Source organism: Platalea leucorodia (assembly GCF_965183815.1).
Source record: "Platalea leucorodia genome assembly, chromosome: 6".
Taxonomy (NCBI): domain Eukaryota; kingdom Metazoa; phylum Chordata; class Aves; order Pelecaniformes; family Threskiornithidae; genus Platalea; species Platalea leucorodia.
The window spans coordinates 15,892,903-15,907,394 of NC_138828.1; the positions used below are offsets into that span (position 1 = coordinate 15,892,903).

A 14,492-nucleotide genomic window follows, 5' to 3' on the forward strand; every position below is an offset into this window, starting at 1 on the left:
ACTTCTTAGAACCTCCCAGGGAAGATGACAAGAAGCCCCTTTTAAGTCTTTGTAAGTAGCAGAGGTAAACAGACGACCACAGTGGTACCAACTGTTAAATCCCTCAGTGCTTGCTTAGATCTCAACCTGAAAAACTGAAGATTGCCTCTTCCAAAATCCTGAATATGTTTCTGAATTAGAAAAGTATTTAGATTAAAAAAAAAAGGGGGCTAAAAAACCCCCCAAAAAACCCAGCACAGCCCCTACCACTACCATTTTGAATAAGAACTAGAAATCCAGTTTACGTCCCCTTGTAGTTTGCAGCTTGCCTATGTATTAACTAGTCGTTTATAGCTCTGCTGCTGTCTACAAGTGGCTCTATTGGAACAAAACCCGTACACTTATTGTCACTGCAACAGTTTCAAATACGTAAATATAATTTGGAAAGAAAGTGAAAAGACAAACATTTCTTTTAAGTTGGGTTTTATACATGGCATGCATCTGAAAAGAAATTCTTTATCACATAACTATCACTCAAGTCTCCTGATCAAGGGTGTACGGTCTCAGACATGAATGACAGGGTACCATCACCTACGCTAGTATATACAGAGATATAAAAATATACACAACAGTTAATTTTACAGAGCAACAGAGCTGAGTGAATACCGTGCACACTGCACTCTCCGAGTTTGGACAGCCGGAGATCCAAACTGCAAAGGCAACAGGAACACTGCAGAGATCGTTATCGGGGGTCAGAAGAAACAGCATCAGAACTCTGACACAGTGTAAAAATATAAGGCAGAAGCCACTTCCTTGTGAATTGTAGGGAAGAGCGGAGCACACCGAGACTCTCCATCTTGCTTTTAAAAGTAGTTCCAGCAAGGAGTTGTACATGCAAAACACAAATTTGCATCAACAGTGCAACAACACAAGAATACTGAACAGTAGCTCAATCATACAAACTTAAAAAAAAACGTAACATGTACTTTATGCTTCTCTCCTCACAAAATATCTAGGATTTGTCAGTGCATTAGTGTTAAAGTGGCATTAAAAAAACTTCTGCTATTATAACAGATGCAGAATTATTTTGGAAATGCATAGCATCTACATTTTTATTGTCTTTGTAATTATTCAGTTGGCATAGGCACCATTCTAGTCACACCAGCATTAAGAATTCTTGGTGGAAACAGCCATTCTTACCAATTCATACACAGCTATTCTTGACTGCTTGTCTTGATTTTGATTTCAACAAATAAATGCTTTTTAAAATTCAAAAATATACCCTATGAATATGAAAAGAACTATATACAACATACCTAAGACACAGGGTTAGCTGGCTGCCATACGTGTAACACACCGAAGAGAAACATTCAAGTTTGACAGATTTTTTTTTTTTTTTTTTTTTTTTTTTGAGATGAAAGGCCTTTGGGTTGGAAGCATATCAAAGACAACAGTGCAGTAGGCTGAGAATTCCTTTAGCTCAGTTCAGAACTAAGGCATTGTATGATAAAATAGACATTTATATTTGGTGCAATGTTACCATCACTTTTAGAATCTAGATCACGTCAAATGCTATAATTTGTCACTCTAGTAAATGTATGTATCCATCTTCTATCGCAAACTCAAACCTTTGTGGGGAAAAAAAATAATTATCAAACACTAAACCTATATTGTTTTTTTCTAATTTGACAATGAGGAAAAAATGCTAAGCCAAACAAACTCTATAATCCCAAAAAAAAGTATGGTAGGAGTTCACATCCTCTTAAGTCTTTATTTGCCGAAAGTTAAACATATCCTTGAACGTTACTAAAAAGAAAGATTAAGATTTTTCAACTGCTACTTCAAATGACTTTTTGTGTTTTAAAATTTTGAATTATCCGTTCATTCTACGCTTGATGCCCCCTCTGATTATCTCCCAGTGTTGCCCTTCTCCTGTCGTTCCTATACGGCCTCCCTCTAAAGTTTCGCTGATACTGGTAGCCGTCATCTCTGCTTCTGCCGGGTGGTCCTTTCCAGGCTTCCTCATTTCTTTGGAACTGGTATCCTCCCCTGCTGGAATAGCCCCACTCAAGTCTAGGCCTTCTGCCTCCTCCGTAAGTCTGGTTATAAAATTGCTTGGATCTACCACTTCTCAGCATATCGGAAACTTCACTCTCATCTTCAGAGCTCTCTTCCCTCGTTCTCTGTGCCCTGCTTTCTGCCTGCAGATTGCCAGCACCCTTGGAATCTCTACCTTTATCAGTCTTCTCCTTACGACCAGGAATGCTATTTTTCAGTTCATTTTTCGGTGGTTCTGCCAACAGCGGCGGAGTGTTGGGCACTGCTGTCTGCCGCTCAGTCCCCTGTGTCTGCGGAGAACGATTTTGCTGCCCAGCTGTTTTTTGCTTAGCAGGAGAAGCCGAAGGACAAGTTTGCTCCAACTGAGGTGCCCTAGCTGAAGTTTCTTTTGGGGCAGTACATTCGCTGCTTGCGCCAGCCACGGGGAACGGTACGCTGTTCAAGCCGCTGCTGCCGCCAGTCTTCTGAAGCTGTTCTGCAGAGTTCACTACAGGAACTGGAGGGCTGCATTCTTTAGGCACGTACATGGTCGCGGAGGTGCTAGCTGCCGCCTCTTTGTCCTCGGGCGACAAGACAACGTTGGGTCTTGCTACTGAATTTTCAATGAAACCCTGAACCGGGTACCCATACCAAAAGTGAGGAAAGAAAGGAGGTGCTATCGGAACAGCTCCTAGAAAGTGATTGTGTCCAAAGGGTGGCTGTGGGAACATGCTTTTCCCTCTCAGGGACTCCTCGTAGTTTGCATGAAGAGCTTGCACCGGATTCTCCGATTCTACGCAGACCTGTCCTTGACTTTCTGACACCTGAGCTGTAGGTATAATCAGAGGCAGTGATGGAGACCTGCTATCAACCTGTGGAATTTGACCGTTGGATCTGGCCTCGCTCTGAACAGGAAAGTGCCTGTTTGTTCGTGCAGTTTCGTTTTCATTCTGAGTCGGTGGAGCCTCCTGGAACCAGGGGTTGTGCGGATACACGGGAAGGGACACGTTTGGGTACATTCTACAAGCAGCTAAATAGGCCTGGTGCAGGGGGTACAAGTAAGAATGGGGTGCCCACATGGGACAACTGTATGCCTGCAAGACAGGGCGGGGGGAAACAAACAAACAAACAAAAAAGTATTTGGTCTTTTGAATGTTCAGACAGACACAATAGCACACAGGTCATTTACCATTTTGAAACAGTTAATTACAGGAAGTAAAAGTTAATTGTTTTTTACAGTGACTGCCCTCAATTCTAAATATCTAGGACTCCAGGTTGACGTTCTCATTTTTTCTTTTCCTTCCAAATGCAGTTGCAATGGGCAACAGTTATGACCGGTAAGAAAACTTGGTAACAATTTCTAGATAGTTAATCTGAACACATGATGCTATTAAGTCAAGCTTTAGCTATGCATTTGAAGACACACATTTCAAATTCATTTTCCAGAATCACAATTATTAATTGGCAATTTGCCCTACTAGCTCACTTTTGAAAATTCTAAGGGATAACAACCAAAACAAGAAGTCATACCACGCACACATTTACACTTAAAAAAAAAAAAAAAAAGACTACACCAAGACCCAAAGTTAGACCATTTCCCCAAGGACAATTTGTAAAGATTGAAATCCATATATAAACACCCAGCCCACAGATCTGCTTTCTTAGAAGCCCTTTCATAAAGCAGGGGGACAGGTTTCCTTAGAATATACAACACGCTTTCCAGCTGCTGTGGGAGTCACGCGATGGACACACACCGTTTTCAGCAGCAACCTTTTCTGTGCTGTTAGCGAACGCGAGCTACGTTCACAACACTGAAGTCATCCACCTCAGGTGGCGACCCCCTTCCCTGTCCTCTCCTTCCATGTTAACTAACTAGCGTGCAGTGGCTTACGGCTACATTGCTCAGAGTTGGAGTTTATAAACACAGACTTCGTGTTTGTACTATGGTACATAGCAAGTGGCCCAAGAGCAACACCGTAGAATATTTTTAGAATACAATGTGCCAAATACACGTATTTCAGGCCATACAGAACACCATGCAAGGCTGCTGGAGGCACAAGGCTGTCTTAAGAAAACATTGGCGTAGGTAGGGCAGAGCATGGTCTCGTCTGTGCCATCTGTAGAAGCAGTCCCTGGTGTGAACCATCCTGAGAAGCCTACCCAGACCTCCTCCCAACGGGAACTAGTCGCTTCACTTGGACCGGGCAGCTGGAAAGGTGTGGATAACAGCATGGCAGGACCTGGGACCAAAGCAGTGGACAGGGTAATGCAGAAAGTAGTTCCCGGGTCTACCCTACTCAGCTCAGTCACCAGCTGAGGAGCACAACTACTAGAACAGGGTACTTTGGCCAGTAGATGGTGCTGAAGCACAAAATGACAGACTATATCCCAAATAATACAAAGTACCAGTAAGGAGAGTTCCAAATCTATGTGGGCTTAGGAAACAAACGCTGTTTAAATATATTGCAGTGACACTTGCTAATGACTTATGGATCTTCTATTAAGCAAAGAGACTTGTTACATAGTTATCAAATCTAAATTTACTTCGTAAGCTGTGCTGAACATTCCCTCTTTCCTTGCACAGACACCAAAGAAAATCATTACTTAGAGCCAAAGTCACGTGGAGTAAGCCTGAGAGTTCTCGACACCTTTTCCAAAGTAGTCTGCCTGACAGAAGGAGTCAGAGAAGGTAAAAAAGGAACATTTTTATGTGCAGAAGGGAGAAACTAAGCAAAGAACTAGTCCTTAGGAAGAAATAGAAAATGTTGCCTTTTTGGATGAGCCTGTTCCCCAACCACACACACAGATTTGCACCACACATACACATCAACCGCTATTATAATTACTTAGAAGGTTAAAAGTCAAATACTGTTGTCCTTAACCTGAGCAGAAAGGACAGACATGCAGGTTACTTAAGGGAGTGTCCACAGGGAAAGACATACTAGGTATTTGTACTGCAGTGGCTTTGCCAGTACACAGACATGGTCAAAGTCGGGGGGCCTTTTCTCTTTTACTATACACTGCTTCCGAAAGAACGCATCTTCAAACTCAATCGTTTACCTGTGAATTTGTAAAGCACCATCTGTTGACTTTATAGCCACAGTTGGAAGCCAATACTTCTCACTATCACTGCTGAGACAAAATTTATTTCTGTTGACTTGAACTGCAATGTGGACCACTGTTAGGGTCCCAGTTAACAGAAGACAAAATAAAAAGTATTTCAAATTTAAAGATTAACTTGAAGCGTACAGCTGCAGCAACCAAACTTCTGGACTGTAAGTACTACCAAATACAAGCAAATACAAAAACATAAGTAAGTTTGAAGAGTTACCTTCACACCAAGATTGAAGAAAAATCTAAGAATATTCTTATCTAGGGGAAAAAAAAACAAACAGAAAAAGATCTATGAAGACCTAAAATATTACACTTCATCTGATCCAAAAATTAGTCCCTGCAAAAAGTGCCATTTCAGTAGAGAAACACTGATATCAAGTTGCTGCTTGCATGTCTTTGAGTGATTTGAGTTTTTTCTTTTTGCCACAGTAAGATATCTAGAACACAACTGCAGTTAAAATGTCAGTTTTAACAGTTTGTGGAACTGAACTTCTAGTTTTTAAAGAAACAGTTCAGTAAACAAACACCACCGTGCAGTCAGACATGATATGTTCTTTATGGGCATATTCCATATTTGTAGCATGCCAAAACCTTTGTTTTCCCAGACCAGTAAGGAAATACTCAACAACTTCCAAGCTTTTGATTACAAGAGAAAATCTGTTACTGTAAAAGGAAGCAGTTCTCCGAAGAAAATCATTTATATTCACAAAACCTCAAGCTATGGTGGGTCAAGCTAAGAACCACAGAATGATCATATCAGATTTCCAGGTGTAACCACTTAAAATACTCACAATGTTAGCACAGCAAACTGAAGAGTAACAACTCTTCAATATTCCCTCCCACGCCTTAAATCATGGAATGACAACAATTAGATCTTTTGACACAGACTAACAACAGGACCAAAGAAGTTGTCTTTATCTACATTTTAAGAACAGAAACCCTATTAGGAAAAGTGGTATAAGACCCAGACTTTCTTCTAGCTTCTCACCTTTAGGTAAGTCTTCCCCAGTATTGCACAGGGAGTAAGAGGGTGCAACGGCTCTTTCTCCCTTTTCACTAAAAGGAAATCCAGGGTATAGTGGATCCTGGTAAGGATTCAGAGTCTGAGGCAAAGGCATTAAAGGCTGGTTAACTGCTTGTAGCGACACAGGAACTCCAGCAACTGGAGCAGATGTTACCTGAGCCTGTGATACAATAGAGTCAGGTCCCGTTGCTGGGGCTGGCATCAGTGAAGAAGCAGGTATTTGGGCTGGAATACCTAAGGGAAAAAACACATTTTTATCTCTCTCTCTACTATATACAATTACAAAAGAAAACAACAGCAGGAAAGCAAGTTTCAAAAGACAAAAGAAAAAAAGAAAAAAAAAAAGGTATTCAGGAAGACATAGGAGGAAATTCTTGAGTCGGGAAGTTACAAACAAAAGAAAATTTGACTAAATGCAGAGAACAGTTTTCAGAAAGAGTGAAACAGTTAAGCTTTCCAGCAATAGCTGAACCCTTCCCATATTTATTTTTAAAATTATGAATACCAGAAGGAAATAGGGAGGCAAAAAAAGGGGGGAACTGAAACTTATATGTGAATCTCTGCAGTCTTCATTCTGAATAGTAATTTACAGTCAGCCCTGAATCTGAGTTCAGATTAACTGGGCTATGTATCTTCTGTCACAGATGCGGTCAAGTATGACAGGATTATTACCATATCATGTGAACATAGTACGCTGATTTGAAAGCTAGTCCTTGTACAGAAACGCAACAGTGGGAAAGAAAATATAACACCTGATCTAATGAGCAATACTGAATCTAAGTTAATTCCACATATCTTCTGATATGCACAGCATATGGTTTTGCAGCTCATGTCCAAATGCATCTCATTAGTTCCAGACATACCAGACCCAAGCTGAGTCCTCAGTGAATCCAGGAGCTTATTGCACGGGACACAGACCAGAAACACATACCAAGCTTCAACAGGCTGACAATGTGTTCTACTTTAAGCAGATCTTCAGAATAAGCCCCCTCAAAACTCAATGCTATCCCACTCAGGAGAAAAACAGAGACTTGAGTACGCATCCCTCTTCCACCTTCAGGTAGGGAGTAAAGCAAACTATACATACGGGCAATCAAAGATCTACTAGAACTCTCACTAGCTTTTGGCAGTGAGAAACTATATTCCTATAAATGACTGCCTTTGGAATGTGAAGTTACATGATACAGTGTCTCCTGGAGGCATCTTCAATTTAGCAAGACAGTTAAAGTATTTTTTCAGGATTAGTTGTTTCTGATTTATGTTAATATTTTTTCAAACCTGCTGGTCCATAGGTTGTTGGCTCACTTGGCCAAGCTGGCACAATGGCTGGTACAGAAGGCACTGATGGAGGTAAATGCACCTCAGAAAAGACTGGTGAAGGTGTTGGAGTTATGCTTGGTAAGCATTCTGTCAGGTTCTATAAAAACAAAGAGATCACACAAAATTATTCTAAATCACCATTGTTGGTGACCCCTAATGTGTTCGACTTCTACCAAAAAAGGCTTGACAACTCATTATTATCCAGACTACCACCATCACCATAGCAAAATATTAACTAGTAACATCAGGCTGTATACGTAAGAGAGATCTGAGGTACACTACATCACTGTGTGAAGAACTCTGCACTGAGCTCTATCCAGAATGTGCCTGTACCACAGACAGCCATCAGTGTTATAACCACCTCCACAAGCATTAAATTTAACTATCATCTCCCATCCAAAAGAAAAGCCACCCTCACAAACAATTACCAATAACCTTGGAGAAACCTGAAAAAGCAAAGGTAAAGAATTTAAAGTGAAAAGCATGGTTATCTTAGCAGAAAGATAAGAAATAACCCCTCTCTCAGAAGAGAAAGGATATACTTTTACTTTTCTAATCAAGGGTTGCCCTTTTACATGCTTTATGTTGGACATAACAGATTTCTAACCATAAATAGGAAATTTCAGTATTATCGCCATAGAAATGACTACATAATTAAAAGCCAGTATTATAATACATACGTGGCTGTGATGAAGCTCCCCTTTGTCTGAAGTCTCCTGACTGGAAAACTTTGAAATCAAACAAACATTTCTTACTTGCTCAGCAAGAACCGGAGAATCTGTTTTTACTTGTTCCAAAGGAGATGAAGCTTTTGGATAACTCTCATCTTGACTATTCTTCTAAAGCAAAGTTAGAAACAACAGACAGCTAGTCTAATAGTAAGATTTACTTTTCAAAGAGGCATTCAAAGATATTAAACCACACTACATACAAAGTGGGCTAAGCACCCAATCACTATTACACTAGTGTAACATTTTGCTCATTCAACGGACAGCAAAGGTTAAAAGCCAACAAGAGGCCACAAATCTTCACTGAACTTCAGAGATCATGGTCTGTTAGCACAGTAGCTATTAGTAAACATCAAATCTTCTGTGGTCCCATTACACTGAAAGTACAAACTGTACTAAGCAATTACAAATCCAGATTCGTAAGTGCTCTCGATAGCCCAGATTTGAGAACTCAGATTACAGCTATAAGTACGGGTTACAGGGGCTCAGGAAAGCTGACAGCAATACAAGCCTCCAACCTTAGAAGTATTTCACTAAAAGCTGTAAAGCAGCAGCAGCAATCACAGCTCTAAAGGCAGCTATTGCTCTGCTAATCATGTATCAGAGAAGCAATAACATTAAAAAAAAAAATTTGGTCTTTTCTTTAAGATTACCTCAGATGAATTTGGCTCAAGCTTCTGACTTAAGTGGATCTGCCTGGAATTTGACTCTGTAACACCAAGACATAACCTAGTAAATGAACCATTACACCATTTATGGCTATCATAACTTAAGCCAGTTAAAAGTTTGTCTTTCCAAAGTTAAACCTTCAAAACAAAACCTACCTCAGTACATATTACCTCAGGAAACTTAAACTGCAATTTTTATCAAAGATCAAAGCATCCTAAAGTAAACAATTGTTGGGGCAGTAACAGAGCAGCTACTTCAACCTGGGTTTTCAAAGCTCTACAGTTCTTTACTGATGTTTGTTAACCATTTCGGTGATGCTTGAGGGAAGCAGGAAAGAAATGTAGCTGTCTCTTTAAACACATATCATTCATCCTAAATCCCTCCGAGTGAAAAAGAATTAAGTTTGTACTTTGCTTAAAACAAAAATGTTTTGATCTGCATTTCCATATTCAAGTGTTAAGATAACAGAAGCTTAAAGTCTTCTCTACTCTTGACTTGAGTAAAAGATAAATCAGTTTAGGAGGTTTCAGTGGTTCAAAAGATCTAGAAAGTTTTCAGACTGATGCAGAAAGTTTAATTTCTCAAGCACCAGCAAACAGTCGGTGGGGGAGATGGTGCTGAAAAACAGTCATGGCATAATCTTCATATAACAAGATCTGTACAAGTTCTTCACATTCTAGCTTATGTTCAAATCTGGTCACCACTGCTTGTCAACCAAATTCATGCACGTACGTTTAATAATAGCCGCTAAATAGATATGTATTTTTTAAAAGCTTAGTATATGCACCATCACAACTAGACAACAATGTAAATTAAAACAATATTGATCATGAGAATTATTGCCAATTCCCCAAGCACCAATAGGAATGTCTAAATACTCAGAAGGAAGTACAGTTTATTCCCATAGGATTTTTAACCTACTTTCAGAAGAGGCAACAGAATCCAGAGCGTCACAAAAGCAGAGAAAGCTGTACATGCCACACACTTCAGCAAACTCTATCATGACACTGTAATAAACAGCTTTCTCTACATGAACATTCTTTTTGGCATTGCTGATGAAACAAGTTTTCAAATGAAAGAAGTTAAGAAGTTTTCAGATGTTTGGCGAATGAAAAATAAGTAACATCAGTCCTTGTGAGACCATTCAAGAAAGCATTACATGTTGTAAGAGGGACTAAGGAGCACAAGTATCATACACAACAGTAATGCCTCTGCTGTTGCCAGAGATAAGGGAACAAAAAAAACTTTTCAAAAAACAGAGGGAAGGAACAACTTCTAAGAGGAGGCTAAAGAGTTTGTATTATTTACTCGGGGGTGGGGGGGGAGTGAAAGAAGCCAAGATCAAATTCAGTGTTTAGTTATGGCAAAGTTGACGTGACAAAAAATAAAAAAACAAATAAAAACCCCTATTAGTTGCATTTAGCGAAGATTTACTACCTCCCTCCTGACAGCTACAGCTTTCATCTACTACTGCCACACTCCACTCCCTCACAGAAGAGGAAAAGCTTAGAGTCAATGAACAGAAGCTAAAAAGTGTTATATCAGACTGGGGGGAGAAAACCCAAACAAATTTTGACCATGTGACAGCTCTTTCTACTGTAAATGGGGGGGGAGGAGGATGTGTGTCTGTGTTTCAACTCTTCTGTACACCATCTTCTCCCCTCTTTCTGTACCATTGTATGCTAATTCTTAACCATGCCGCTTTGAATACTTTTGCCTGCTTTTCTCTTAACTGACTCCAGTAAGCACTCTTAATACTCCTCCCACTGGCACTTTCTGCCACACTCACTAGAATTTCAACAGGATCTAATTTAGGGTAGCTCTGACAGCGTTTTCATTTCTCTCATTCCTCTTCTCATTTACTTCAAAAATCCCAGCAAGGAGCCTGCTCTCTCAGCCACATTCACAAAGCAGGAAAACATGTACTTTCTTCCCAAACCACACCTTTGCTACCTTGAGCCTAGCTTAGTTTGACACTATTACTTATGGTAATTTTCCCCTCATTGCCTAAAAGATGCCCTGTCTTGAATAAATCCTGAGGCTGGTAATAAAAGCAAGCAAACAAACAAACAAAAAAACCACTTCATCCAAAAACATTTATTTTTACCTTTATCCTTCTGCTCTTCCACCTCTGCTGTCCACTTGCTGTTTCTTCTCTCATTATTTGAGAACTTTTTCTGGTTTAAGTTATCCACAGTCTGTGTAGCAGCCTGACAGACTGACTGATTCTAAAGAAATTTACAAAAGCGGAAATATGAATTTATATAAGAAGTATGATGACACTTTGCCATCATCTGACATGATACTATTATGCCTTCATGACACATAATACTTATCTCTGTGATAGGCAGAAAGGGGGGGGGGGGGGGGGGGGGAGAGAGGCAATCTTGATCAGTATCGTTCAGATTCATCCACTCTGTCATTCAAAGTGTCCTTTAAAAGCATTCATGTCATTAGTTTAGATGACAAACAAAAACTGCAGACAATATCTGCTTTAAAATCACATCCTCCTCCAGCAGGCAAGCAAATACAGCATATTGTTTACCACAGCTCAGAGAGAGAGCAACCTCTGCCCGTTAGGCTTCAGTCTTAGTCTGCTCTTTGCAGCACAGAAGAGCTGTACATGTCTCTCGATTACACCAATATAAGTAATTAATGCTCAAGAACTGAAAGACCCAGCGCAGGAAGTCACTTCCACAAAGCAAGAGATGTAAGGCCCATCTTTCACCTACTCATTCTTTCCAGCCTGGTTCTTGCTTCTCTTTGCCCTAGGATTTAAATCCAAAAAGCCCCACAGGTCTCTAGAATAAACCTATGTAGGCACAGGATCTGCTTGCTCCCTGGGTGTACTGAGAGTCCAATCCCCTTTCTTTAAAAATTGCATCAACAGAATAATCTCTCAAAATCTAAAGGCCACATTCGTCCCTCAGACGTAGACAAGGCCACTGAAGCCAGCTCAACTCCACAACGGTAGAAGAATTTGCATTACTTATAACACTAGGCAAGTTCTCGCACCAGTAAGTTCTCAGGCTAAAAAGAAAAGTCATTTATAAATAAAACAGGTTTTATGTGAACCAAATTAGAAAAAAAATCACCTAGTCACCTCTGATACTAATTCAAGCGCCACACTGCCATTTTACTGAGCTATTTCTCAGCTAAATTAAACTGTACTCTAGAGCAAGTTCCGTCCTCACCTTGAAGTTTGATCCCACCATACAAGAAAAAGACAACATCTGAGTAAACTGTAAGGCAGTGCAAAGCCTTCCAAAGACAGGAGGAACATGAAGAAAGAAGCCCACAGCTTCAGAAGCTCATGTGTCTACCATATTTACACGCCTAAAGAACTGTATGGTGGACGTTTATTCCCAGGGGAAACTACTATGTGTGTGTCTTATCTTGAATACATAAAGCACTGGAGATTCACATATTTCTACGTAGAAAGTGAGTGTGAAGAAAATATCCCTAACTTTCGAACTGTATTGTAATGCAAGGACAGCAGAACAACAATTGCTAATTAAAGGTTCATGGACAAGTGTGAAAAATGCACTATTAATTACAATGAGAAAAAGCATACATTGGAAAGAGCAGGAAAAGCTTGTTCATCCCTCTGCTGGATCTCATAAAGTGAACGAGATTCTTCTATAGCTTGTTTCTCCCTGCGTTCCTCTGGAGACAGGCCAAAGTAGTTACAATCTCTGCTGCCATGGTTCAGATCCTCGGTTCTCTCCCGGTCTGGTTTTCTGTAAAGGAAAAAATGCAACGGGATCATTTCAACAAAGAAATTCACCAGTATCAAACACAATGCAAACTCATGGTTTAGAAGGAAGAAAGAAGATAATTACATAGCACTGCTTATGTGATTCCACATATACCAGATCCCTTTCTGCCCACTGCAACTCACCCATATAAAATCTAAGGAAGGGAAAGAATGGATTTTGTCCATGATTTATTCAGTTCAATACAATTCTGAAAGACTTTATAACAAATGGTAATTATTGGATCATAGTAAGAACCAAATGCCTACATCAAGTGATCTAATCCATTTCTGTGCCAACTGAAAACTGACCACCCCCCATCTGCTACCTATGAACATGCAAGAGAAAGCTGGGGAAGAAGATTTCTGTAAATACAACAACAAAAGGGAAAACGCACTATAATTTTCAGTGTTTGAAGCATCACTACACAAAATGAATATCACTGTTTCAGCTTTCTGAATTACTTAACCAAACATTTTAGGACACTCATGTATTTAGGTTACAGGTGGAAGAAAAATGCCCTTAAGATGTTGCATGTGGCAGACTCCACAGACACCCCAGCCCCATTTATTCCACAAGGAGTTATGAGAAGAGTGACAGAATAGACCATGAAGAGTTTGGGTTTGTAGCCAAGTACAGAATAGTCTTTTAGATAGGACAGAGGAAGAGTGGCAATGATGAAAACAGAAACTGCTGCAGCAGCACTATGAATCAAAAAACCACTACCAATAAATGTAGGCAAAATGCTGTCCTGGTACTCCTTCAAGTGATGTCATAACATGGAGCAGTCCTCTATGACAGGTTCTGCAGAAGCTGAGGGAAGATCTTAGCCGTGCCCAAGAAATGCTACATGCAACATTACTTCAGCCCCAACCAGACAAAAAACCAACATCCACTTTCCAAGAAGAACCGCAGTTTTGTGTACAGTGCTTCCAGAGGAGATGCTGCCATGCAAGAAAAAAAGTAGGAGCTCATGATGGCAGTAATTTTGAAAAAGACTTATTAAAAAAAACAAAAAGATTTTTTTTTCCTGTGCTTGTGTGTATTCTTAAGAACTTGGAACACTTCTTAAGAATTCAATGGGAACATATTTCAAAAGAACATGTTGGAAGCATCTGAAGCAGGCACCTGGGCTCCAAGAAGCTCAGCCAGAGTTCAAGATAAGGAAGATGTTATTTGCAGTTTTACCTTACAGTTTGGGAAGGATTCCTGCCTGGAGCTTTTTGCTCAGCTGAGGTCTGATGAGGTTGGGGTCCAGAACATAAGAACTGATGCTGCCTGGTTCCCACAGTATGCTGAAGTCGAGGAGGTAGTGCTGACTGGGGTTTTATTGACTTGCTCTGATTCTTTGGCCCTCTGCAATCTGCATCTGTGATAAAGACGTGATTTTTTTTTTTTTTAATAATTTTTTTACGCTCTTTGAGACAAAACATCTGACAATAAAGATTCTGCCACACAAAGACAGGTACAATCCTACCGGGCTGAGCATTCTGCCCCCATGTTGGGAAAAACTTTTTTATCTTCTTCCCTGGCACAGTGTTCCAGCCCTCCATAGGAGAGGCCTGTGGAAGAGGTTTAAGGCTCTTCAGTGAGACAGCATGCCTAAAAAACAAGGAATTATGGAGGGAAAAATATCTTAAAGACCAGACTGGGGCTTGCATAAATTAATACCACATGTTTACCAAGATCGATGGATCTTTCCATTTTTCAGAACATTGCATTCGAAGTCCTTTCTTCTTTATCATTACACTCAAGCAATGTGTAGAAGAACAAACCTTCTTTTTTTTTTTTTTTTTAAAATAAAACTCTCTCTGATAAGTTGATGCAAGCTTATTCAGTAAAGAATGATCAGCCATTTGTGAAGCG

At 40.0% G+C, this 14,492-nt stretch overlaps 1 protein-coding gene across 8 annotated transcripts in view; it reads right to left on the reverse strand.

The window, feature by feature from the left end:
* Positions 1–215: 215 nt before the first annotated feature.
* OTUD4 (OTU deubiquitinase 4) overlaps positions 216–14,492 on the reverse strand; it is a 36,564-nt gene continuing 22,287 nt past the window's right edge. For 3 of the 8 annotated variants that reach the window (XM_082315142.1, XM_082315143.1, XM_082315144.1), the window contains exons 13-22: positions 14,104–14,228; positions 13,815–13,995; positions 12,446–12,611; positions 10,979–11,099; positions 8,856–8,911; positions 8,155–8,313; positions 7,433–7,571; positions 6,119–6,388; positions 5,348–5,388; positions 216–3,110 (exon numbers count right to left, since the gene is read on the reverse strand). In XM_082315142.1, coding sequence (XP_082171268.1) covers positions 1,866–3,110; positions 5,348–5,388; positions 6,119–6,388; positions 7,433–7,571; positions 8,155–8,313; positions 8,856–8,911; positions 10,979–11,099; positions 12,446–12,611; positions 13,815–13,995; positions 14,104–14,228 — 2,503 coding nt within the window. In that variant the 3' untranslated portion in view covers positions 216–1,865. The remainder of the gene's footprint in view (positions 3,111–5,347; positions 5,389–6,118; positions 6,389–7,432; positions 7,572–8,154; positions 8,314–8,855; positions 8,912–10,978; positions 11,100–12,445; positions 12,612–13,814; positions 13,996–14,103; positions 14,229–14,492) is intronic. The other 5 variants (XM_082315148.1, XM_082315147.1, XM_082315149.1 and 2 more) reach the window with 5 other exon arrangements.